At 51.8% G+C, this 22780-nt stretch overlaps 8 protein-coding genes across 8 annotated transcripts; 2 read left to right on the top strand and 6 right to left on the bottom strand.

The window, feature by feature from the left end:
* Positions 1 to 775: 775 nt before the first annotated feature.
* B0H65DRAFT_567025 (uncharacterized protein) lies at positions 776 to 2044 on the bottom strand (the record flags this gene model as incomplete). The annotated part of the gene is made up of 2 exons (XM_062830344.1): positions 1090 to 2044; positions 776 to 946 (listed from the first exon to the last, which is right to left on the bottom strand). Exons 1-2 carry the CDS (start codon positions 1546 to 1548, stop codon positions 776 to 778), a joined length of 630 nt encoding a protein of 209 aa, XP_062683751.1. The 5' UTR covers positions 1549 to 2044.
* B0H65DRAFT_536814 (uncharacterized protein) lies at positions 1829 to 2791 on the bottom strand (the record flags this gene model as incomplete). The annotated part of the gene is made up of 3 exons (XM_062829057.1): positions 1829 to 2032; positions 2101 to 2477; positions 2754 to 2791. 2 exons carry the CDS (start codon positions 2789 to 2791, stop codon positions 2114 to 2116), a joined length of 402 nt encoding a protein of 133 aa, XP_062683750.1. The 3' UTR covers positions 1829 to 2032; positions 2101 to 2113.
* A 329-nt stretch (positions 2792 to 3120) lies between these two features.
* Positions 3121 to 3791, bottom strand: B0H65DRAFT_439497 (uncharacterized protein; the record flags this gene model as incomplete). The annotated part of the gene is made up of 3 exons (XM_062825420.1): positions 3121 to 3276; positions 3375 to 3626; positions 3744 to 3791. The coding sequence occupies 3 exons, from the start codon at positions 3789 to 3791 to the stop codon at positions 3121 to 3123; spliced, it is 456 nt and encodes a 151-aa protein (XP_062683749.1).
* A 2451-nt stretch (positions 3792 to 6242) lies between these two features.
* On the bottom strand, positions 6243 to 8390 carry B0H65DRAFT_88625 (thioesterase-like superfamily-domain-containing protein). Its single transcript, XM_062831525.1, has 3 exons — positions 7761 to 8390; positions 7051 to 7221; positions 6243 to 6951 (listed from the first exon to the last, which is right to left on the bottom strand). Exons 1-3 carry the CDS (start codon positions 8151 to 8153, stop codon positions 6592 to 6594), a joined length of 924 nt encoding a protein of 307 aa, XP_062683748.1. The 5' UTR covers positions 8154 to 8390; the 3' UTR covers positions 6243 to 6591.
* Positions 8391 to 9094: 704 nt separating this feature from the next.
* On the top strand, positions 9095 to 9600 carry B0H65DRAFT_395442 (uncharacterized protein; the record flags this gene model as incomplete). Its single annotated transcript, XM_062823766.1, has 2 exons — positions 9095 to 9152; positions 9458 to 9600. Coding segments are annotated over 2 exons (201 nt in total), but the record flags the coding sequence as incomplete, so codon positions are not given.
* Positions 9601 to 10452: 852 nt separating this feature from the next.
* On the bottom strand, positions 10453 to 12762 carry B0H65DRAFT_419041 (uncharacterized protein; the record flags this gene model as incomplete). The annotated part of the gene is made up of 1 exon (XM_062824176.1): positions 10453 to 12762. One exon carries the CDS (start codon positions 12760 to 12762, stop codon positions 10453 to 10455), a length of 2310 nt encoding a protein of 769 aa, XP_062683746.1.
* Positions 12763 to 17527: 4765 nt separating this feature from the next.
* B0H65DRAFT_88562 (uncharacterized protein) lies at positions 17528 to 18535 on the top strand. Its single transcript, XM_062831524.1, has 3 exons — positions 17528 to 17686; positions 17744 to 18163; positions 18231 to 18535. Exons 1-3 carry the CDS (start codon positions 17639 to 17641, stop codon positions 18411 to 18413), a joined length of 651 nt encoding a protein of 216 aa, XP_062683745.1. The 5' UTR covers positions 17528 to 17638; the 3' UTR covers positions 18414 to 18535.
* A 1564-nt stretch (positions 18536 to 20099) lies between these two features.
* B0H65DRAFT_454835 (Cerato-platanin) lies at positions 20100 to 21377 on the bottom strand. Its single transcript, XM_062826210.1, has 2 exons — positions 20898 to 21377; positions 20100 to 20809 (listed from the first exon to the last, which is right to left on the bottom strand). The coding sequence occupies exons 1-2, from the start codon at positions 20956 to 20958 to the stop codon at positions 20454 to 20456; spliced, it is 417 nt and encodes a 138-aa protein (XP_062683744.1). The 5' UTR covers positions 20959 to 21377; the 3' UTR covers positions 20100 to 20453.
* Positions 21378 to 22780: the final 1403 nt, after the last annotated feature.

Here is a 22780-nt window from a genome sequence, read left to right as displayed (position 1 = left end):
CTCGGACATATGGCTTTCCAGAAGCAAACTTCGTCCTATAGTACCATGCGGCTCTGTCGCCCATCTTTAGATAAAAACTACTTAGGTGCGCGTCACCAAAGATTGCCCGACAAGGTACTTCAGACTGAACGCATCAATACACCAGCTTGATCAATCAACAGCTCAAGAGCACGGGTCCAGACATATAATTCCACTTCCCTAAATGGTTGAAATCCTTCCCAGTCCTTGGCGCAAAAAAACATCCGCCAGTCCTTTCGTATGACACCCATTCCTGGAAGAATCATAACGTGAACTTCGTGGTATCCATGTGCCTCTCGAAGGATCCCGGAGGATCACGTCATGAGCAATATAAGGTACTGTAGGTTTATGCGCAAACAGCTGGATAACGGCTACACCGCTGGTTGCGCAAAAACACCGAGCCAGATTCAGAAACCCATACCAGGAAGTGGAAGAAAGGTTGAAGGATGTACTACGGACGAGAATATCACCTCTAGCATTAAAAATGAGATGATCAGGTTGAAATATCCAACAGCTCGTTTGATCACCGTCACGAACACCGGGCCACCGCACACGTCGCTAAACCCCCCCTGGGGCAACAACTACCACTGCCTCTAGCCTCGGGGACCACATGAAAAAGGAAGCTACCTCCCAAGTGTACAACCAACCCCCCCCCCCCCCCCCCCCCCTTTCCCCCCAACACGTCAAGCCCTCTTTCCTGTCTGCAAATACCCAGTTTCCGGCCCTCACCTGTTATGTAAACCACCCACTCCCCTTCCTAACACTCATCACCCCCAATAACAACATGCCACTCCCCCACCAAATACACCTGTCCATGAATCAACCTCTTCGGTCCCAGGGCCTCATCACTAACAGGACAATTATCCAAAATCTCATACGCAGCGTTCGTAATGGTTCCATAACTGTCGAGTTCCTTCCTAGCGAGGCCCTAGCAGACAGAGAAAGCGTCAGCCACATATATACCTTGGTATAAACCACCATTCATGAACTCTCAATGGCCCCTGTCGAGCAGAGAGGGACACCTACAGAGTTATTACACCACCAAACCGCCGCCCCCTCCTGACAACTAACCCGTCCACACCTTCCCGGTCCCAAACTCGGTTTTCCCTTAGTCAAGGCCACAGCCCAGAGACTCTCCGAGACGTCGTTGTACCCCGTGGGGGCACCGGTCGAGCAGTCCCAGTGGTCGACTTCCACTGCTGCTAGTAGATTCTGGGACTTGAATTTCTGGATGGTGGCCTGTGCGAAATCGGAGCGCCATGCCGGATTGACTTTCTCGGCGGCCTGGATGGCTTGTTGGATTGTGCCGGTGACGTTTATGGTCGGACTGTTGAGGGAGGGGGAGGTTGGGATTTGGAAGGTTATGGGTTCGATGGTGTAGTCGTGGATCGGGCCTTCGTTCGCAGAGTTGAAAGGAGCTCGGTTGGTGGTTGATTTGGGAACGGTTGGGATGGCGGCTACGGAAATAGGGAGGAGTTGGAGGATTGTGGTTGCTAAGAGGGTGTGAGAGATGAGGAGGGGGTTGAGCATTGTGAGGGATGATTTGGAAAAGGGGATGAGGGCAGATTTGAGAGTGTTGTGCTGGTAATGGAGGATTTGTGCCGGTAGGTTGTGTCGTGAGGTTGGAAGTAGATGGGGCAGAAAACGATGGTCTAGGATGTGGTCGTCACTCGTTCATTTATGGGCTGTTTGACAGGGGAAGGCATGCCGATGAGGTCAGAAAGACGGGACGGGACATCAACGAGCCGCGAGCAAACTGCCTCCCACCAACGGTGCAGTTTGTCCTTGATTCTTGTAGTTTCTGCACTTTATATTGGTAGACAAATGTTGACGTACTACACTAGAAACCGGATCATCCCCCCGAGCAATAACATTCCAATTATCCTTGAGATACACCTAGCCGTATGTAGACCACGAAATCGAACCTAACGTCAAGTCGAAGGCATTGGCGGTAAATGACGTAAGCGGCATCGGCAATGGTATTATAACTATCGAGTTCCTTCCTCTCCGGATTCTCAAGAAACGGGGAAAGTGAGCTTCAGGTACAACTTGGCAAGACGTAGACTGCCCGTGTTCACGTACATCATTACACCAACTAAATCGCCGCCCCTACTCTACAGCTGATGTGGACCCGGCCACACTTGCCGGGGCCGGGACCGTTAGCCGGCTTTCCGGAAATATGCCTGAGGTCGAAAATATCTTCCGCAAGCATGTCCCAACTTGCGTCGGCGTTTTGCCATTCTTCGCAGCGAAGTGACTCGTACTCCATGAGATTGCCGTCAGCCCTTTTGATACCTCTGGGCTTAAGGTCCATAGCAAAATCGGAGCGAAACCGTGGGTTGTTCTGCTGTACCAACTGAATGGCCTGTTGGATGGTGCCCGTGGCGTTTACGGTAGGACCTCCAGGAGTGGTCAAGATCCCCCAGGTGATGTCTTCGATACCGTATCCTGGGATAGGGCTGTTGGCAAACGGAGAGGTTGGGACGGCGACAACCGGGAGGGCTTAGAGTATTGTCGTGGCCAGGATGGCTCCGGAGATGATGACTGGGTTGAACATCGTGGCGGTTCACCGTTTGTTGGTGTTGAGAAGTGGAAAGGGGCAAAGCTCTGAGTCTGAGGTTGATTCGCTGGTCACGGCAGTCTTCTGCCGATAGCCTGTGTGGTGAAGAAGAAGAAGAAGAAGTGGATTGTAGGGATAAAAAACGCAAAGACGTTGAACACTCGTTTATTTATACCTCGACGTATCTTGAGATTGATATGGCAAGTGGAACATATTCTCCAGTATCCAATTTCCACCTCAGCTTGTTGTTCCGTGAGGTCTGTTACATGTAGACCCGGAAATACGGGAAGTGACAGAGAAAACCACCTTGTGTGCTTCAAGTACCTTCTAGTGTATTCCCACCTCGGCTTCTCCGGTTGGCTTCCGATCTGCGTCGTGGGCCTTGAAGGAGCCTAGTGTCCCTAATATCTTGCTCCATTCTGTCCTGGCAAACCTGTGTCTAACAATACATGTACCCGTAATCACAACTGACGCCCACTCCGGCAGCTGGTGTTTATGCTCCTTATGCCATCATGGTATAGAATGTAGGCGCAGCTCCAGTCTCAGCAATCATCCTTCTGAACAACGACACTCCACTGGTTCTTCATAAAGACCTGGCCCAGAATATAATCCCCTTCGCCAAGCTTGCACTCTTCCTGGATGATCTGAGCGGCATCGGCAATGGTGCCATAGCTATCGAGCTCCTTTGTCTCAGAACCCTGTAACCACATAGATGTCAGTCTGGAATCCATTCACTGTTCAATCATTTTCATCTAGGGAGTGGTATGATAACTAGACATAGATATCAATGACATACCTCGTTGCACCAGAAAATGGCTGAATTCCATGAGCAGCTGACCCGGTCGCAATTTCCTGCACCAGGACCGAGAGCTGGTTTGCCATTTGGGGTCTTTCGGAGGTAATCAATGCCCTCTGGAATACGATCTCCCAAGGCCAACTTTTCAGGGACCCACTCGGGATGGCAATTCACCGAGTTAACATCGAGACTCCGACGCTCGAGGGGCATTTTGGACGACGGAGCTTTCTCCCTGCAAATGTTGGAATCGCGCTGGCAGCATGGATCTGTAAAAAAAAATATGTATTAGTGCGTGTTTGGTTTCGCGTGCAGAACGAATAATATGAGCAAGATGATTCGCGCCAAAGAGTGTGACTCTCGATATCTTACCTGCAGCATGGCTGGAACGGCTCCGAAGACGATGTTGGAGAGAAGCATGATGACTGAGTTCCAGCTTCAAATTGGACTATTGCGTTGGTGGGCCGAATACTGGTGAAGAAGTAGATGGCAAGAGGAAACGGCAAGAAGTTTTCTTATTGGGGTTCTTTTGTGGTGAGAATGTGAGAAATGGCGAGAGGTCTAGAGGTTGTGATGGTGGTGGAAGAAGAAGAATGGCAAAACATCAGGAAAGAGGGGAGGTTTTATACTAGCGTACAGGACCATTGGAAAAACTACGAAGGCAGGATATGTGAGAAATAAATTCAACGGACTTCCGTAGTCCTTCGGCGTCTGTGCATTACATTTATTTTCAAAAAACCTGCAAGGCCACGTTTCTTCTCTCACTGTATGCAGTATTCGGGGTCCATACAGCGCTTGCATCTGCATCTCCTGCAGTATGATTTTTCTGACTCCTTTTTTAGCCTCGCTTAGCCTTACTTCCAAACGTTCGGGTGAAAGATATATAGAGGTACCGTTATGCATGACCAAATTTCGGTCTTTTGTGATCAAGACAGCACGGCATACCTCTATCCATGCTTTTTCGTGTAGTCAATGCAGTATGGCCACCATTTGACGCCAGCTCCGCCCTGTGAGCTTCGGGGAGTTCCCTGTAGATGGCCATACCGCAAAGACTCGGGCCGTTCGTTTTCAACTTCTAGTGAAACCTGGCATAATCAGACATGCGTATGCCCGAATATGTGAATTTTATGCCCGCAAAAAAGATGGGAGAGACGTGTTGCCACCCCGGAGCACTGTAAATTCGATTCTTCTGGTGCCCTGTCTCTTCCCCGTGTCTTTTCAAGGGCGCTGGAGGGTAGGGACATTTAAAATCACCGTCTTGCATACAATTTCTGGCGGGCATGAATGTTGCAGTAATGTTTACAGACTATGCCAGATTTCCCTGGAAATTGAAAACGAACGGCCCGAGTCTTTGCGGTACTGCGAAATATTTATACTGCAAACAGTGGGAGAAGAAACGCGGCCTAAATCCGTCTTTATAGTGATCCGCCACAAATAAATGATGGTCTTGAGCCAACAAGCAAACAGCTCCGTTTTTGGGGGTTACCGTCCTAGTAGTTGCGTTAGTGACTTGATATTGGGACCTTTTTCTTTTTTTTTTTTTCAAAAAAACCAAAAAAAAACCAGAAAAGAAACGAAAAGAAAAAAAAGTGTTGGCAAAACGATTCTAAGCCTAGAGGTAGCTGAACCCGCAACTCAGCTCTACAAGATGGATGAGCTCCGCAAATCTGTAGTGACTTGTTTGGTCGTCGAGATCAAGTGTGCAGGGACGTCGAACGGCACGCCCCACCACCGCTTCCCAAATCACAACCACAACCACAACCACCACCACCACCACCACCGCTCTTGATCAAAGGGCATCAAACCTCACTTGACTTCCAGCGGGGGTCCGAGGTACTAGTGACGTCGTTGAACAGCTCCCTCTCTACATCACAACCAAACCCCCCAATCCAGCTGTTATCCCTTCCTACCTTACCTATCAAAGGAAGAAGAATGGGGCTGTGGGATGGATGACATTGAAGCGAGAGCCAAATATTGACGAGACCAGACGGACACACAGAAAGACATAAATCATTGCACCACACCAAATTCGGCAGCCTTCCTACCTACTACAACTAACCCGTCCGCGGATTCCCCGGGCCCGGTCAGTTAACCGGCATCCCCCTTGACTGTTCGCAGGTACCAGACTCGATACCAGCCATGAAAAGTCGAACATCAGCCCCGTCGGCAATAGTATCTCTACCTAGCCGGTTCGCCGTTATCTTTTGTCTAGCATTAATAACGCTCAACTTGTGGCGACATACGGTTCGTCGTTCTCGTGGTTGGTTGTGTTGGATCGTGTTATAACCTCTAGAGCCCTTGTCAACCGAAGAGCTATTCCCGATCTGGCTAGTGATTAGGTACCGTAGGGTGTTGTTGTTCTTTTCGGTGCCGTATTGGATGACCTGTTCGCTGGTGCCCGTAGGTTATGTTGGCGGTGGTGTTAGAGCTATGCAGTCCGGAACTTCCAGGTGAGGATCTTCGATGCCGTAGCCGGACATCAAATAGGACCGTCATGGTTTGGGGTAGTTCTGCGGACGATGGCTGGGACGGCGGCGGTGGGGAGGGCCGGTGAGTTAATCATTCGTACTTAAAGAAGAAGGTGGCTCTAGAAGCAGGCTCATACCTGCAGCAGGCATGGCTAATATAGGTCCGGAGATGAATGACGAGTAGAGCATGATGGTGGCAATGTTCGTGGATAAGCTGAATGTCTTCGTGTTGAGTTAGAGTTGACGAGTGGTAGTCAAATTAAGGTTGGACCCGCAAGGCCGGTCCCGGATGAAGGAAGGTCCGGACGAGAGGAGGCGGAAAGTTAGGATGGAAGGGAAGGCGCGGAGTGGCAGCCGTTGTTAGGCCTCTTTCAAGATAACTTGAATCCCACTGACAGGGTCAACGAATACTCTCCACTATTTGCCCAACCATCCTTACACTGGGTCCACGATATCGCGGATGGCTAATGAGAGGCGCAAAGTTGTTAAACTTGGAAGTAACGCGATACTACTTAGCCTTCTCTTCTTAGCAGCTCACCTGCTGGCATCAAACAGTCCATTTAACACCAAAATTTCGGCTGTCAAGTGTTTCTATTACTATCTATTTTTTTCCGTGTCCATTGTCAGCATATCCTTTTCGCCAATCCATGAATACTGTTTGTTCACTTACCTGCTATCCAAACCCCTTCTCCAGCCAACCCCATCTCCCTTTCAACATCCCAGTCCCTCGCTCCAGTCATCCCTCAACCCACTCAAGACGGCAACCCCTTAACAGCACTCCCCAAATCCTCCTTCGCATCCTCTCGATCCCACGTCTCCCTCTCCAACCTCTCCACGCCCCCAATCAACTCCCATATCCTCTTGCGGGCTCTAATCGTCTCCTCCTGCTGCAACTTCCAGGTTTTCTCGAACTGGTTCAGCATGAACTCCGGCATGGCCGTCTTGCCTGCCTTGCGGTAGTCGTAGATGACGACGTCTTCTTCCAGCCGCGCGGCAGCGCGGCGGTGTTGGTGCGAGAGGACGATGCAGTCGAGGAAGAAGCTGGTTACACCCTGTTGGGGTGGGGAGGAGAGGCGGTGGTAGACGGAGATGCGGTCGGGGTAGACCATTGGCTGGTATTTGGGTTAGTACGGGGGTTGATGAGGAGAAAAGGGAGGTTGGAAGGGAAAGGGAAAGGGAAAGGGGGAGGAAGGGGGGGTAAAGGGACGTACGAATTTGAAGTCACACTTCAGGGACTTCATGATCAAACCAATGGCCTTTGGCTGCATCAGTTCCGCCCACTCTTGCCGGTGAGCCGGGTCGACGTGCACAGAGAAGTTGGTGATCCAGTTGACTCGTGCAGACTCGGCGTAGCGGTAGTAGTTGACGTTGTTGACATGGCCCTGTGTAGGTTGCTTCTTGTCAGCACTTATCATATCTCCTGATGTCATCTCATCTGCCCTCTTGTTCCCTCATCTTCTTCCGTCTTCTATTCCCTCTCTTCAGCTCATCTATCCCGCTTCTCCTTCCTCATTATCATCTCCGTGTCTTTCACCTCCAGTCGTCCACCCTCTGTACCTAACCATTGTCCCTTATGCTTTTCCCTCCATTTCATCCGCACCCTCCTTTCCCCGTCTCCCATCATTCTCATTTCACCCAACCATGCTACGTAGAGGTATTGTCCCTGGATCAAAATTCTCTTCCCCTTCCACCTCTTCTTCTTTCCGGTTCCTTGTCCCCATCTCCCTTCATCGTCATTCATCCATTTTTTTCCCTTTCCTTTCCTTCCGAATCTACCTACTCCCTCCCCCCTTTCCCTTTCTTCCTTCCGTCTTTGCCCCTTTCCCTTTCTTCCTTCCGTCAACCCCTTCCCCCCCCTCTCCCCTTCCCTTCCATCCCCTTTCCACATACCCAACTCAAAGAAACTGTAGTAGGTACTTACGAAACTATCCATCTCCCCCCACACCACCTCCCGCCCATCCAGTCCCCTCCTTCCACCCGTGAGAAACCCTTCGCTACCAGCCAACAACTCCCGCCATTCCGTAGCCAAAGCTTTCAAGATCACCGACGCATCTTGGATTTGTTTGGGCGAACAGCCGAAGATGATGCATTTCCCCAGGCGGGCGGGGAGGTCGGTGATCCATTTCTTGGGTGGGGGCTTGGGGATTTGCTTGTCTAGGTCCGTGATTGGGGAGGGGTGGTGGACGCTTGGGCGGATAATTGAGGTTGAAAATGACTGAGTGGTGGTGGTGGTGGTGGATGGACGAAGAGCTGACTTGGTGAGTTGTCGGGAGGCCGAGGCGAGGTGCCAGCGCGGGATGAGAGAGGGCGGCATAGCGGCGATAACTGCGATAACGGAGATGACGACGGGATGTTGCGAGATGGAGAAAAGATGGTGGTTCGGTCGAATAGGGGTTCCTTCCAGGATGAAAATGCGAAACTCACCTAATGCACCCTGTGATCACTAATCAAGATGTGTTGTAAGTGAGCGGAGCCAAGGGAGTTTGGTTGACGTTCAATCCGGTGACCTCGGCCCCTTGTGCCCGGCCGCCCGTCGTCGTCAATCGGTAGATCGAGCCCGTCATTCTCGGCAGCGGGGTTAGCCGGGGTGGGGCTCCGCTAACAGATCGGATGACGGGGACTTGGGCCGATGACACCCAGCCTGCCGGTATGTTCAAGGTATTTGCTCAAAGTGTGAGATCTGGATTTGTCGTCAATCAAAAAATTGTTATCTCTCTGAAAAAATTGCAGTATGAGAAGATGTGAAATCGCAATGGCGGCTCGTCTCCGATGAGGATCATCAAGCCTGTTAGCGTATGCCTTCACCCGGGTCAGGGTACCCGGCTTTCAGGATCATGCCGATGACACTGGCATTCCAGTTCCCACTCGACATTGGAATCATCCTCACTCCTTCGTGAAACATTTGATCTGTGATATTACCAGATTCGTTTGGCCACAATGAGATTTCAGACCATTTCCAATTCATATGTTGTTAAAGCGCGAAGGTGGTCGACGCCGTAGCCCAACTGGCCAGCGCGATAAGATAAGAGCTTCCACTCCTACGTCACGCTACGGTACTCGGTGATGGTGTTGCGCACGAACTCCATTTACCTCCAGTCCCTTTCAAACCACCACGGTCATCACTATCATCACCAGTCAATGTAAACACTCATCAATTGATCTACCATCTGTTTATGTTTTCATTGGGTTACTTCAGTTACCCACCAAAAAAAGCCCTGGTGAAGAACCAACGCCTATCATCCACCGTTCGTAACAATGGCACTCCCACCACCCAACCCCGTACTTCGTCGACAAGTCATCCAACTATACAAAGGTAGGTACTTCTACCTAGGTACCTTCACCAAGCACCCGTCTCCTTTTCCTTAACCACTTTTCTCCCCCTTCGCAAATATTCCTTCACTTTCCATTCTCATCCTTCGCTTCATTCACATCACTTTCCATTCTCGCCCTGGCCTCCAGAGCCCTTTCGTTTCCATCTCACTCGCAGCCCACCATATCACTTTATCTTCCCATCCATTCCATTTTTACACCACCAGTTATATGCGAAAGCATAAACACAACGAACACATTTGAGTAAGGTACCTTGCTGATACGACATCACATGCCTGACGGAAACAGAACTCCTCCACATGGGCAAAGAATACCCCCAAGGCTACTCCTACTTCCGCCCGCGCCTGCACCGCGCGTTCATGTCCAAGGCCGGGCTACGGGACGAGGGGGAGATCAAGCAGGCTATTGCCACGGCGCAGTTTGTTCAGAAGGGTATGTCTTTTTCATCCCAGCGCCCCCACACCCTTCCCTTTCGGACATGCCCGATTCCTTTGACCTCCTTGGTTTTCTGTGAGCACTGGCTGACTGACGTGGTTCCGGTGGTGAATACGGTGTGTCGGTGGGGCATATAGAATTACAAGCATTGTAAGTACCTTACCTACCACTGTTTTGGAAGTAGGTTGAAATGAAGCTGACGAAGGCAGATACTATCTCAAGAAGTACCGGACGTTAAAGAAGCAGTATGAAGGGGAACAGGCCTTTCAGCAGTATCAGGCTTGAGTTCGGTTGAATTACAGAGAGGGTCGGGTGGTTTAGGTTAGTTGGTTGGTCGGTTTATCGACCGTGTTGATTTGTGTACTTATACCTTGAAACGGAAATCATATCTTTCCCCGCAACGCATGAGGTGACAGTGAAACGATCATGACCTAGATGTTCAGAGGTGCGGTCGAACAAGACCAAATGAAGGTAAAGCAGCGCTGAAAACGAGGCGATTGGATCACATGAGATAGGATGGAGCACAATGCGAAAGGGCTGGACATTGCTTCATGAATGACCTTTCCTATATACCTGTCCATACCTATATAGCCCACCCATCCATATCCAAGACATCCACCACCAGACCTACCCAAATGCATCCCATCCGCCCATATCCAAAACACGCTCACCCATTCCTGGTCTCCATTTCACAGAAGACCACCATTAGAAAATTACCATTCTAGCGCAAAAGAAATTACCTCCACCTCCTTCACTTCCACCTCCCTCAACACCCATCCACTCTCCTTCCCTCCCCTTCCCTTCACCTCCCCAGCCTCGCCCCATCCCCCTCCCACCTTCGAAAAATCTCACCTCCTCTTAGCCCACCAAGCCCCCACCTCCAAACACTCCCCCCAACTGGTCCCATTCTCCCTCACCAAATCATTCATCATCTTACCCATCCACGCATCCCACTCATCCTGACTTTTTCCCGACACATCCCTCAGTATATGCTCCAAGCTCTGAATCATCTGCACAACCGTCGTCAACGCCGTCCTCCTCAGTGCCCGCGCCTCCGGCCCCAACGTTTTCCCCCCACCGTTTTCCGTCCCTTGTAGATTCGACAAACTCGGTTTCGTCGAGATGAAAGCCTTTCCATCCTTGGTCACCACACCGCCTACGCCCTCGCGCTCCCAACGGACTTCTGATAGCGGGACGGCAAGCCGCTTGTTACCCATCCCTGTCAAGGTTTCGGCTTCTTGAAGCATTATGGGGCCGACGAGGGTGCAGGGCATAGACGACAAAGAACGGGCTTCGAGGGCTTTGGAGAGCCAGGCGTTGTATTCGACGAGAAAATGGTTGAGGGGGGAGGAGAGAGGGGTGTTGGGTGTCATTACGTAGGCGCCTAGGCGGGCGGCTTCGGCGGCTTCGAGTTCTTCGGGGCTTTTCTCAGCTTCGCTGTTCTCGGTACCTTCGAGGGGCTGACCATCCTCGCCACCAGCGGCCGGCGCTGATGCGGAGGAATTCTGCAAATGCTCGGGGACGTGCGGCCTTAACATGCGCAAGGTATGATCGCTTTCCCAGATTTCTACGGCACCCCCGGGCGCCAAGAGGCGGATGTACTCGTCGATCAAAGGCTGCTGCATGGTCGTGGTGGTGATGAGGGACACGTCCTTGCACATGATCAAATCGAACGAGGCGTCGGCAAAGGGAAACGGAAACTTGCGGCAGTCGTGCTGGACAAAACGCCAGTTCATTGAAGGGTCGGGGTGCATCCCCGAAGAGCTGGTGGCACCGCCGCCGCCCGCTGCCGACAAGGTAGCCGAGGAGGAGGAGGCGCGGTTGCTACGGCGTCCGTCGCTACCGTCGGTGTTGCCCGAGCTGCTGGGTGGTGCCAGGGGAGCAATGTCAATGCCCGTAAAGGAGATGCCGTCGGCTTGGCCGAGGTTTTTGTAGTGCTTGTAGCAGAGCATCGACCAGACCGCGGAGCCGCAGCCGATTTCGAGGATGCGCTTGGGCGGCTGGTCGGCGAACTCGGGCGAGCATATTGGCTTGCCGAAGAGTTGGAGAAGCAACAGTGTCCTCAGCGTCTGTCTGTGTATTTCCTCGAGATCGACGGGTAGCGGGTACGCTAGTGTCGGGTCGGAGATGTACGTTCGGCCATTGCGCACAACAAAAGGTCTGGCCTGGTTGTTGGCGAGCTGGTCGGGGTTCGGAAGCGGATCGCTCGACAGAAATGTCCGACTGCTTATCGTGGTGCCAGCGATGCTGGAGACACTTTCGGCGCGGGAGCCATCGTAACCAGAGATCTTGGAGCTGGTGCCAGACGAGAGAGGCATGATGGCGCCGGCTGCGCTACTGGCATGTTGTTGCCCCTGGGACTGGGGCGGCGGCACGTGACGACTGCGCTCGAGGATGCTGGAGGCGGCGTGGGCGGCGAAAGCAATGGAGGCGCCAGCTCCTCCTCCGACAAGACTGAGGTTGCTCGTGGTGGGCGCGAGCGGGTCTGTTCGGTCGCGGTGGTGACCACCCTGCGAAAAGATGGGCGACCGGGCTGACGATGGCTCGGAAGCGCTGCCAGTATTGGGGGGCGTCAAGTATTTGCTATCGTGCGTGTTGTGTATATTCGGGTATCGGCCAAACGTAGATATCCGCTCGGGATGATGATGGGATGAGGAGGGAGGACTGAGGAAGCGATAATGGTCGAGAGACGAGGTCGCACGGGGTCCCGGTCCCGCCGAGGCACCAGATGATGCAGAGTTCGCAGCGGTGGCGGCCGCGTCGTGGCTGTAATCCAATGGTGGTTGTGGTTGTAACCAAGCTGGCGTCAACAGCTTATGTTTGTGGCCGTGGCCGTGGTGGGAGGACGATTGATGATGTTGATGATGATGTTGACCTGGGCCGGCGGCGCTGCTGACCAGAGGAGCGCCCGAGCTGCCGGTGGTGCTGGCGCTGTTGAGGCGGGCGTGGCCGTGCTGGCGTCGCTTTCTGTGCGAGTGAGTGCCCGAGGTCGAGTTGGAGCGAGTGGGATGAAGAGGCCGCGGCGCTCGACGATGGGAGGAAGAGCGCTGCTGGCCAGAAGATGAAGCAGCAGCAGATGAAGTCGACGGTGGAGGCGGCTCGACCTGGTAGGCGGATAAAGGGGCCCTTGCGGCTGCATAGCCCGACAGGAACTCCATCTTTACCGTAAGGTAAGGTACGGTATAGAAATCTGGCCCGGTCCTGTGGACAAGGCAGGCCGGACGCAGGCACAGACCTTCTGCTATTCCTCGTTTCCGAAACCGAGACGGAGGAGACGTCACAGTTTGGAATCAATTCTTTCGTCTCTGCTTGGTTGTTCCCCCCGTCTCCTGATTCTCCAACGACGAATGGAACTGCCGGTGTGGGCAGGGGTTGCTGATGGAGTTCAGGGTGTTCCGAGCGTGCCCGCTAGCCGACCCCGCCGTGCAGTTCGTTGGAACAGCGCACTAAACCGCTAACAGCGGAAGATTAACGAGTAGAGGTGTCCGAGCCTGTAAGGTACACCCGAAACCGAGCGGCCGGGGTCAATTCGGTGTTCCAAACACTGCAGCACCCAATGAGCCCACTGTGGACAGACCACTAACATTGACCAAGTGAACTTCTTTGACCGACCCGATGCGATGTTACCTGCTTCACCCGGACTGCCCGTCCGTCTTTTCTGAATGCACCTTCTGGACTGAGAAGGTGGTAAGGTAGGGTGATTGACCCCTTTTTGGGGCTTTGTTTAGGGCTTCAGGGTTCTCAATTGACCCTCCCGATTGGATCCCCTGCCGTCGTCACTGTCGTCCCGTCTTTGAATTCCTGTAGGTGACGGGACTGGACGGAATTCCGCAAAGGTCTTCCGGTATGTTTCAGTTTTTCGCACTTGCTAATCGTCCTTGGCTTGCTTGCAAGAAAAGATGATGTTGTCACTCGCTTCCGACGATGGCGTGGAGTAGGACACAAAGAGATCCAAAAGAAAAAAAGACAAAAATAGAGTTCAATGGTACTTGGAGACTTCCACTTGCTTGCAACGCTTGGAAACAGGAGTGACAGTGACAGTGACAGTGACGAACGCCGGGGAAGCAAGAACGGGGAACGGTATCAAATACAGCACAGCCCTTTTTGCTGTCGATCAACATGGAGCGGGCCCGAAACCGAAGTTGCAATTGTTCGAGACAAAACGTTTCCAGAAGCCCACTTGTCTCGGTGTCGCGGACTGCAAAGGATTTGGAATGTGTTTCCAGTCGGCCCCGTCCTCCCGTAAAACACAGTCAGTCCTTGTTTCGACTCCTTTTGCAAACTTGGGATTTGTCGGAGAAGTTTAAGTGTTGAGGGCGTTGGATTGCTGAATCGGAATATTTTTCCAAACAAGCAAAAATCCCCGGCAACGCCCGATGCGATGCGATGTCAACGGTCGCGGCTTTTCGTTGCTTTGCTTTCAGCGCTGTCGCTTGTCGCTTGCTGAGGCCCCCTGTCCAAACAGTGTCCGCAACCCCCCTAGCTCAGGGGTAAAACACACACTGACGCAAGGAGATCTCTCACTCAGTTCACCCTGCCCACGGAAAATCACACGGCGGTGGAAAGGCGAGTTTGTTAGTTGACTTTCGCCTGTCTGTCTGTCTGTCTGCGCCTCGCTCGCTTCTGGACTGCTGTCGGCGTTCTCGGTACGCTACACCGTCAAGTGGTGGTCTGTTTGGTACTAGCGTAGAGGGATCTCCGGCTAAGGTCTCGTGAAACTTTGGTCTGGGCGTTCGTTCTGTATAAGGCCAGATCCAGAGCCACGGGGACGATGCTGGGTTTCAGGGCATGCACCGGTGTGATGTTGGAAGCAGAAAGTGGCAGCGGTGCGCCGTCGGTTCTGGTACGGCTGGGCTTCACCAGATGGTATGGTCACGCGAGCAGCGCAACAGAATGTGAGCAATTTCCACACTCAAGTTGAGTTTGAAGCGATATTGGTGATAGGTCGTAGTATTCAGCCTTTCTCCGCATCAGCTATTCGGCATGGCATCAGCATGTCGTTCTGAAGGCTGCCTCGGTTGCGCCAAGTATGACGACGGTGACGGAACGGACGTCTCGCTTGAAACAAGTCTTTTCATCGCTCGCTTTGCTAGGAGTCGTGGAATGGAACGTCGTTCAAGTTTCCGATCGGTCTCGTCGCTACCTAGTCATGGTTACCGCAGTGTCGATCCGGCTTCAGGGTTGATTGTATCCGCAATTCTGCAACTGACAGGTCGAACGGGATTCGATGCGGCTAACTCAACTGGCGGCGGTTGTTGACCTCCCCTTCGATAGGCTTTGAAATCTCCGATTCACAGTTACTTCTTTGGTGGTTGGATTTTCGCTTCGGAGAAAAGAAGAGATGGAGATTATGAACGAGAAAGCCTGGGCCCGAGGATGTGGTCGACCCCGGAGAGGAGCTTCGACCGCAATCTGGCAGAGACCCTCCGATCAACACGGAGCGAAGGGGCACTAACTCGAAAGCGAAAGAAGCATTGATGATGAGGAAAAAGGAAGAGCGAGGATTTATAGGACGACGACGAACAAAGCGCGGGCCGAGCAATCCATTACTTTGCTTCTATGATATAGATTATAGATATATACGTCGACCACGGGGTCACGGACGGCGACCTCAACCTTGCCCTACTATCGCATCTGTTTCGAGCCTGGCCCATGGTTATTAAATCGGTAATCAATTTGCGGGCGGCAACTTTGTCGCCCCAGACATGGAGCGGGTGACGGATCCTGTGGCTCGGCCATTGATGCCCATGCCCATGCTCTCCAAGGCCATGCATGGGTCATGCAATTTTCGCTCATCGAGTTGTTATCAAAAATCCCATGACTCTGGAATATCCCCCGCACTTTTAAAAGGCCTTCGCGCATTGGCTGTTTCGTCGAGGGTGGGCGAGTCTGGATTCGGTGGGATTCATAGAATGCTTCCCGTCCCAACCTCCAGACTGAACTCTCATTGGACTTCTTTCTTGGTCAAGGCCAGAGCATGTGTATGGCTGCAACTCTTGTTGGTTTTCTGGGTTACAGACAGAGAAGAGAAGATTGTGCCTCCCTGTCTCATGAATACTCTGCGATGCTTCTTAGACAAGGTTCATACGAGGAAGATATCAAGCTCTGAAAATCAAATGTCTCGAAGGCTAGCACGTCAAAGGCTCGAAGCAGAAACGAATGCAGATACGTATTTGCTTGTGCTGCGGGTATGCGGCAAGCTGGGCCAGGGGGCGCCTAGAATCCCAGAATATATATTTCTCGAAGTGAGGGTGGGTTGAGCCATTGTCGAATCAGCGAGACAGGACTGAGACTGCTTGTTCCCGCTTGTCATTGGGAAAGAGCATTGAGGCTGAAGTCAGTCTGTCCAATTCTTTGACTCCAGAGCCATGACTTTTTGACGTCAATTTGTTGTTGGATCTGGACGTTGGCGGTGATCATAGTGTTGGATGAAGATTGAAGGGTAACGAAATCGTCAAGAGGGTGTGCCTTCATTCAGTTTTGAAGCTTTGCAGCGTGGCAAACGAACTTGAATGTTCCCGTCCACGTCACCGACATCGGTGGGCCGTGCATCGGGTCACCAACCTCAATTTCTTTGGAAGAAGAAAAGGAAGGAAGTGAGGCAGCGTGCAGTGTTGCTTGGTGAAATGCTTTAACTTATTCGCACCTTCCCATCTTCCGCCTGTGGTCAAAAATCTGAATGGGTGGCCTGCCCGCACAGACAACCAATTCATGTAAGCCGTACACAAATCTCATTTCATAAGCAGTACGCGTGTGGAGGGTTGGAGAATTTATTGTATGCACCTCACCACCCACCTATCCCAAACCTCGACTCTCCACAACAGAAGTGGAACTGACCACGACCTTTGTCCCAGACATTCTTCACAAAACAACTTCACACCATCAATCGACGCGCTGACAACACTGGATTCTCGCAACGCAAGTGCGCCAATCAATTGATATTTGATCTTACGACTTTCTTGGTCTATTCCGTTTAGCTCTCTCTTCCATTTCCATCCATCAGCATCGAGGCATGGGCACCCGGTCCTGACCCACGTTGGCATGTTACTGCTCTAACATGTATCTGTGGCGATTCTTCCTGTTTCTGATAAATGCCCATCTCCTTTTTGTCACACGATTCCCGATCAGCATGTCCAGGCATTTATTATCCTTAAAGCGGGAGAGTCACTGAACGGCAGTCCTAGAGATCTCCCGTCTATATTCCAAGGCACCGCCGATATCTTCGATGGTTCAAAGCAATGGTGATGGTGATGGCGATGGTGGTGATTGAACGCACAGGTCCTTCGAGATGCCCGTTTGGTTTCGCATACGGTCTCTTGTCCCAGCGTCACTGCCTTTGTTTCGGAGATATTCGTAGTCTCACTTGGGAACCAGAGTCTTCATGGAGGTAGTCACCTCGGTGAACGATGCTGGTCGGCAACAGCCCGATTCTACTTGGGATCCAACTGGGGAACAGGACCAGCGTCTTTGAAGTCCGGATGAGAAGTGGAAGTGTTCACGCTCACACCACCATATCTTGCCCGCCAGCCTGTAGTAGATGGCTCGGGAGATCCTCTTTGCATCCGTCTCATCCGCAGTCTTGGCCGGCCATTCGAAGTCGAGGGTTGCTTTTTTCGCATGCGGCTCCAAAATTTGATATACACTGTGTGTACTGTCGCGCTTGCAACTCGGTTCTGCATCACCTCCTCATTTGAAGTTCGCGAGCGCAGTGAAGGTAGCATTGTTAACCATTTCCCCTCTTCGTTAAGAGCACAGCGTCGTGCTCGACGATGTAGTTTGCACACCCAAGCCAGGACTATTTGCTCCAACATGTGAGAGAAACCACAACGACCCCCGTAGGACACCGTCTGCTGCTGGTCTGAATATGCCAGGTGAGGACTTGGCAAAGAGGGCAAGGTAAAAAAACTCTTTGATGCTGACCCTCTCTTCGGGGTATAAAAGGGAGAACAAGTTTGTCATTCAGAGGCTCTTATTATCTCGATCAACTTCATCGACACAATAACAAGCAAACCTGGGTCAGAAATCGTCATCATCATGTTTTCCTCTGTTACTACCACTGGAGCTATCTTGGCTATGCTACAGGTATGTATCAAACTTTGGGATACATTGCTTTATGTTTTACTGACCTCATCAATACAGGTTCTCCCTGCTGTCGCCGCGCCAACTGTTGCCAACAGAGATGCTTCGCCCATTCCTGGCTACGGCATTGAGGAGCTCATTTGGGAGGTTGAGACCACTCCCGGAGGTCCTACCGTAAACATCACTGGGACCGTTGAGAACGTATATGAGGAGCTGGAGAAAATCAACCCGACCTTCGTTTCTGATTTCCGCCTCGACGACCCCGACAACAGCCCCTCGCTCGCTGCGCCCGTCAAGTCTCGCGGATATACCATCCAGTCGTTCAATTGCAATGTCTATGATTATGCTAGCTTGAAGGCCATTCAGGCCGGCTTGGTGTACCTCAACGGCGTCCCCGGCAAGCCGAGCAACGGCCCAGGCCCAGGAAACTGTGGACGAGTCAGCTGCTCATACAACTCAGCCATTTACTGGTGCAACGATGTACGTTACAAGCCTTTCCGACTTCCTTCGGTTAAGCAGAACTTTATTGACGCCTTCCTAACCCCAGAACACCTTTACCAAGACAATCGACACTTTCGGTTACATTTCGGGTGCTGCCCAGTCCATTATCAACCACTGTGGCACAGAGTCTCATTTCACACCTGTTGGTGGCGCGTCTGAGCTAGCTACCAAGGGCAAAGTCTTCATGACGGATAAGTGGAATGTCATTATTAGGTATGATAAGTGCTAAACAGCGCGCGGCATGTTGGATTAGTTGGTTGGTGTAAAGAGAGAGAGTTGCCCAGGGCTTGAAGCTCGAGGACTCCGGGCTTGCCCATGGATGTCGACGATAGGTATGACCAGATATGTCAGTGGCAGAAGTATCAAGTCTAAATGATACGATCTGGACTGGAAGGCCAGCTAGCGGCTCGACAAGGTTTTGATTGACATCTCCCATCAGTTTTAGGTTATACTTCATCCACTCTTCTCGTACTTCATCCAGCTGATACAAGGATTGGTAATTTTGCCGCAGTGAGAATGCCCGACATGGTGCCTCTTACCAAAGGCAAGTTCAATCGTGACCTCCAAGGACGACTTAAATTACCTAGAGGTATCTGTCCATCTGTCTGTCCGGCGTGACTGTACGAATGATCGGGGGAGTGAGGCCATTACAGGATACAGCTTGAAGTAAAAAGACGTGGACTTGTTATCCCAACCCTTTTGTTCTGTCTCATCTCGCCCGGATTTCATCCGGCACCGGCCCGGCGCTTCCCCACACGTACTTCAGTCCTCCAACCTTAATTCGACAACCACTGGTCAACCTTATTTGGACTACATGCACCGTGGCTGCTACTTCCTTCCTTCCGACCACCTCCCAACAAGACCAGATGCCCTGAAAGATTGCTATATCCGTTCCCGGTTCGCAACTACCACCAAAATAAGGCCAGACACTCGTCCCATGCATTAAAAGGCGGCGCCAGATGATTTGGAAGTAGCGCGTTGGTACCTACCTAGTCTAGTTAGACAAAGCAAAGACAACGAAGGGCATTCAGCCTTCCCAGAGGAAGATCCATGAAGTTCATCCAGGACAGCCAGCGTCAGGGAGAAACGGACGCATCAACTACCAGGAACATACCCCCAACCGGTACATAGCCGACTCAGCCACTTATCCCCTCCTTCTCTTTTTACTTCATCCTTTCTTTTCTTACTCCCTTTACTTCCACTTCATCATCCACTGCGAGCTTAAGTTGTGTCTTCCACTTCACTGGTAGGTACCATGGAATCATAGTAGGGTACTTTTCTTAAACAAAAAAAAAGAAAAAAAAAAGAATGGATGCGGTCAAGCTTGGCGGACAGAGAGAAAATTATCGCCCTTTCCGCAGTAAAATCTCGAGAACACCTTGCTTCGATCTTTTGAGGTTTCAAGACTGCCGACCGACCGCGACCGACCGCTCTCTTTGTTCCGACCTGAACGGTGGCCACTTCTCGTGGATCTGGACTGGACCGGACCCTTTTGACTCCAGCCCTCCCTCATGTCAACCCCAGTCGTTAATCGATCTACAGCGCAGTGCAAGTAGTGTAGTGTGGGGAAGTGGGTTACATACCGCACACCGTTCGCAATGTCGATCTCCTAAACACACGCACTTGGGCGATCCCGGGAGGTTGGGGCCGAGATGTTCATGATGGATGCACATGGACTGGGAGTCGTGGGGCTTGGTGTTATGGGAGGTTCGTTGGAACAGGGAGATAGGAGGAGAAGACGTTGATGATGAAAACGACGCTGTGGACTATGCTGGATGGATGTAGTGGTGATTGATGTGTTGATGAATGGAGTGCAAGGCATTTATTTGGCTCGCGACAAAGAGCGCAGGTGCCGTCCGTTTTCACCTCAGAGAAGGAAAGACATCAAAGACAAGCAAGACAAGCATGGACAACATTGAGTGATAATAACCATTGATTCATTAACCATACACCATTAACGATGATAATCCGTAATCTGCCCAATCCTCACCACCAACAAAAACGCCACGATCAGGTACGCCGATCTACCAGCAATCGTGTTCCACGTCCAAAACAATCTCGTGATGAACGAAGAATCGTCGTCCTTCGACCCCCCATTCTCCTGTGCCGGCGTATCTGGCGTCGTCTGCATCCATCCCATAACCGCCTTCCCGACCTTCACCTCCTATGTCAAAGTGGCGGATGAATCCTCCCCATGTGCATCAGAATCACCACGTGCACCACCCTCACTTCTCCCCTTCAATTTCCTCCCTGCCACTGATTTCGTCTCCTAAAGCCCACAAGCGCTCAACGGCACACTAGCAACCACCGCATCCACGCGTCCAAACTGCTCCGCGTTGCCACCAGTCAACGCATCCATCGCCTCCTTGCTCATGTTGATTCCGGAGCCGGCGTGGTCGATAGCAAGGATGTTGATCGTCTTGCCGTTGTAAGTGACGGACCAGCAGGTGCCGCAGCTGGGCGAGTTCCAGCCGGCCACGGCCTCGACGCCGCCGACGTAGGGGAAGTTCGTGATTTGCGACTGGAAGTTCCAGTGGTACTTGGTCATGAGGCCGTTGGAGCCGTCGGAGCAGGAGACGACGGTGAGGGAGCGGTTGCCGTCGTCGTAGCCGGTGTCGTAGGAGACTGTTGCGTGGACAGGTTAGCGAAAGGTCAAAAGTGACGAGAGGGGAGGGGTAAAAGGCCCTCATGGTGAACATAGAGGGAGACATACCGGTGGTAGCAGAGGCGGCGGTGGCCAGGGTGAAGAGGCTGAGGATCTTGGAGAGCTGCATTTTGATGGATGTGGAAGTGATGTGGTGGTTTGGTTTGGTTTGGCTTGGTGATTATGGTATTATCCAAGAAGAAGACTTGGTAGTATTAAGGTGAAGTAGTAGTAGTGAGTTGTAGATGGAGGCTGAAGCTGGATGCTAATGTGGAATGTCAAGCAAAACTCTTTCGAGGGAGGACTGAGAGGACGGGACCCTTATATGCATCCCGAAGATCCTCCTCCCTTCTAAGCTCCTTCTTCCCTTGAACGTTCACAAACACAACATCACCACCCCAGACATGGAAAGAACGGAATACGGCATCGTGAGTGCTGTCCGTAACTGATGGTGGTGGTTACGGAGATCCACTACCGCATTTTCTCACTCATAACGGAGATGCTCTGTGGATAATGCAAGGTTTATGAGCCAATCCAGTTGGCAAGATGCTGCATATGCAGCTAAGAGCAAGCTCAAAACGCCCGCATAAGGTGTGGCCTTCCCCGAAAGAGCATCTCCGTTATGAGTGAGAAAATGCGGTAGTACTGTCAGTCACCACCCACGACACGAGGGACCTAGTACCGAGCCTGCTACGTACCATACGGGCACTTTGCAACATCTTGTCGCCGCAAATAGATTTCTGAATCCCCACACTATGCAACTGGCAGTCTTACGTTGCCTTGTTGGACGTCATGGGTAGGGGCAGGCACCAGAAAGCAAAGGGAAGGCGGCACTGGCCCGGGTTTTGCAATCTAGCCAAGAACACCCTAAAAAGTCTCGTGAGCAACTAGACGACTATCGAGTACGAAGGCTTGCAACGTCGACAATGGTTGGAAGCTATGAAACTCCGTATTGCTCGTTGCTTACTATGCCAAGTCTGTACAGAATGCTGTTGTTTGTTTGTTTGTTGGCTTGGTTTTAGAGTTCTGGAGGGGCTGGCTCACTCACCGAGCCTCATGATGTTGTGAAACCATCAACTCGTAACGGCTTCGCAGGAGAAACACCGCTGCGGGAGAGACAAGCAAACGCCAAACGGTAGAGGTAAAAGCATGTTTGGCAGCTCTTCTGACCTCGCTTTGAAACATATTGCAGTCACATAACCGTGCAAGCAAAACCAAACTCCGAGAGAACAAAACCGAATGCCCCCAACATTCGATTCATGCTCCCATCTCTGGAGTTTCAATCTTCGTATCGACGTACAAACAAACCCTCACCCTCACACCATCCTCGCAGCAGTCGCAGCAGTGGCAGGACCTTAGCAGCGGGTAAAAGTGGAGGTATTTTGGACGATCGGCACTCAGCATTTCTCGTATTCAACCAGTTCCCACGACCGGTGCAACTCCGCCAATGAAAAACATCGTCGTCCATAACATATGGGGTCGGTACAGTCAGACAAATCATCGTGGCTATCGCATATTGACTTCCACCTAATTGAGCAAAAAGGCAATCGCAGAATGATGAAAAGGTAAATGGGAAAACTGCGGGGGATCACCAGAGGTAACATGACATCGGCCTGTTCGCATAATGTATGCCCTTGAACATCGAGCACCAGCACTTGGGCTCTGGTGTTGTTACATATCTCTGTCAACGGATCTTCTCCGAGGAGGATTGGGGAGATGACAAGAAAAAGAGGCTGGGGAGGCGTCGGCTCGGATGAGGCGTAACAAGTACAACATGCTGCTTCTCTTCCTCCGGGCTTCCATAAGCCACTTACCATGCTGGTCATGCCATCAACCGCTCTGCATCTTTCCGTGCACAACATCGTTTTTCTTCTTTTGCCTTTCTGTTGCATTTCTTTAACGCCTCTGCTGGAAGTTTCGCAGACCTCTGGAATATGCTCGAAAGCCGACTG

The sequence above is a fragment of the Neurospora tetraspora genome, assembly GCF_033439725.1.
Source record: "Neurospora tetraspora strain CBS 560.94 chromosome Unknown B0H65scaffold_2, whole genome shotgun sequence".
Classification (NCBI taxonomy): domain Eukaryota; kingdom Fungi; phylum Ascomycota; class Sordariomycetes; order Sordariales; family Sordariaceae; genus Neurospora; species Neurospora tetraspora.
Note: the sequence above shows the minus strand (reverse complement) of the source record. Positions and strands in the feature narration are given on the sequence as shown.

What these genes read in the sequence shown, in the direction of transcription:
- B0H65DRAFT_88625 (XM_062831525.1), bottom strand. Translation starts at nt 8,153, where the DNA reads ATGCCGCCCTCTCTCATCCCGCGCTGGCACCTCGCCTCGGCCTCCCGA. An exon ending in GGGGGGAGATGGATAGTTTC is followed by an intron (nt 7,222 to 7,760) that starts GTAAGTACCTAC and finishes CAACCTACACAG; the next exon opens with GGCCATGTCAACAACGTCAA. An exon ending in TGAAGTGTGACTTCAAATTC is followed by an intron (nt 6,952 to 7,050) that starts GTACGTCCCTTT and finishes CCCAAATACCAG; the next exon opens with CCAATGGTCTACCCCGACCG.
- B0H65DRAFT_88562 (XM_062831524.1), top strand. Translation starts at nt 17,639, where the DNA reads ATGTTTTCCTCTGTTACTACCACTGGAGCTATCTTGGCTATGCTACAG. An exon ending in CTATCTTGGCTATGCTACAG is followed by an intron (nt 17,687 to 17,743) that starts GTATGTATCAAA and finishes TCATCAATACAG; the next exon opens with GTTCTCCCTGCTGTCGCCGC. An exon ending in CCATTTACTGGTGCAACGAT is followed by an intron (nt 18,164 to 18,230) that starts GTACGTTACAAG and finishes TCCTAACCCCAG; the next exon opens with AACACCTTTACCAAGACAAT.
- B0H65DRAFT_454835 (XM_062826210.1), bottom strand. Translation starts at nt 20,958, where the DNA reads ATGCAGCTCTCCAAGATCCTCAGCCTCTTCACCCTGGCCACCGCCGCC. An exon ending in CGCCGCCTCTGCTACCACCG is followed by an intron (nt 20,810 to 20,897) that starts GTATGTCTCCCT and finishes TCCACGCAACAG; the next exon opens with TCTCCTACGACACCGGCTAC.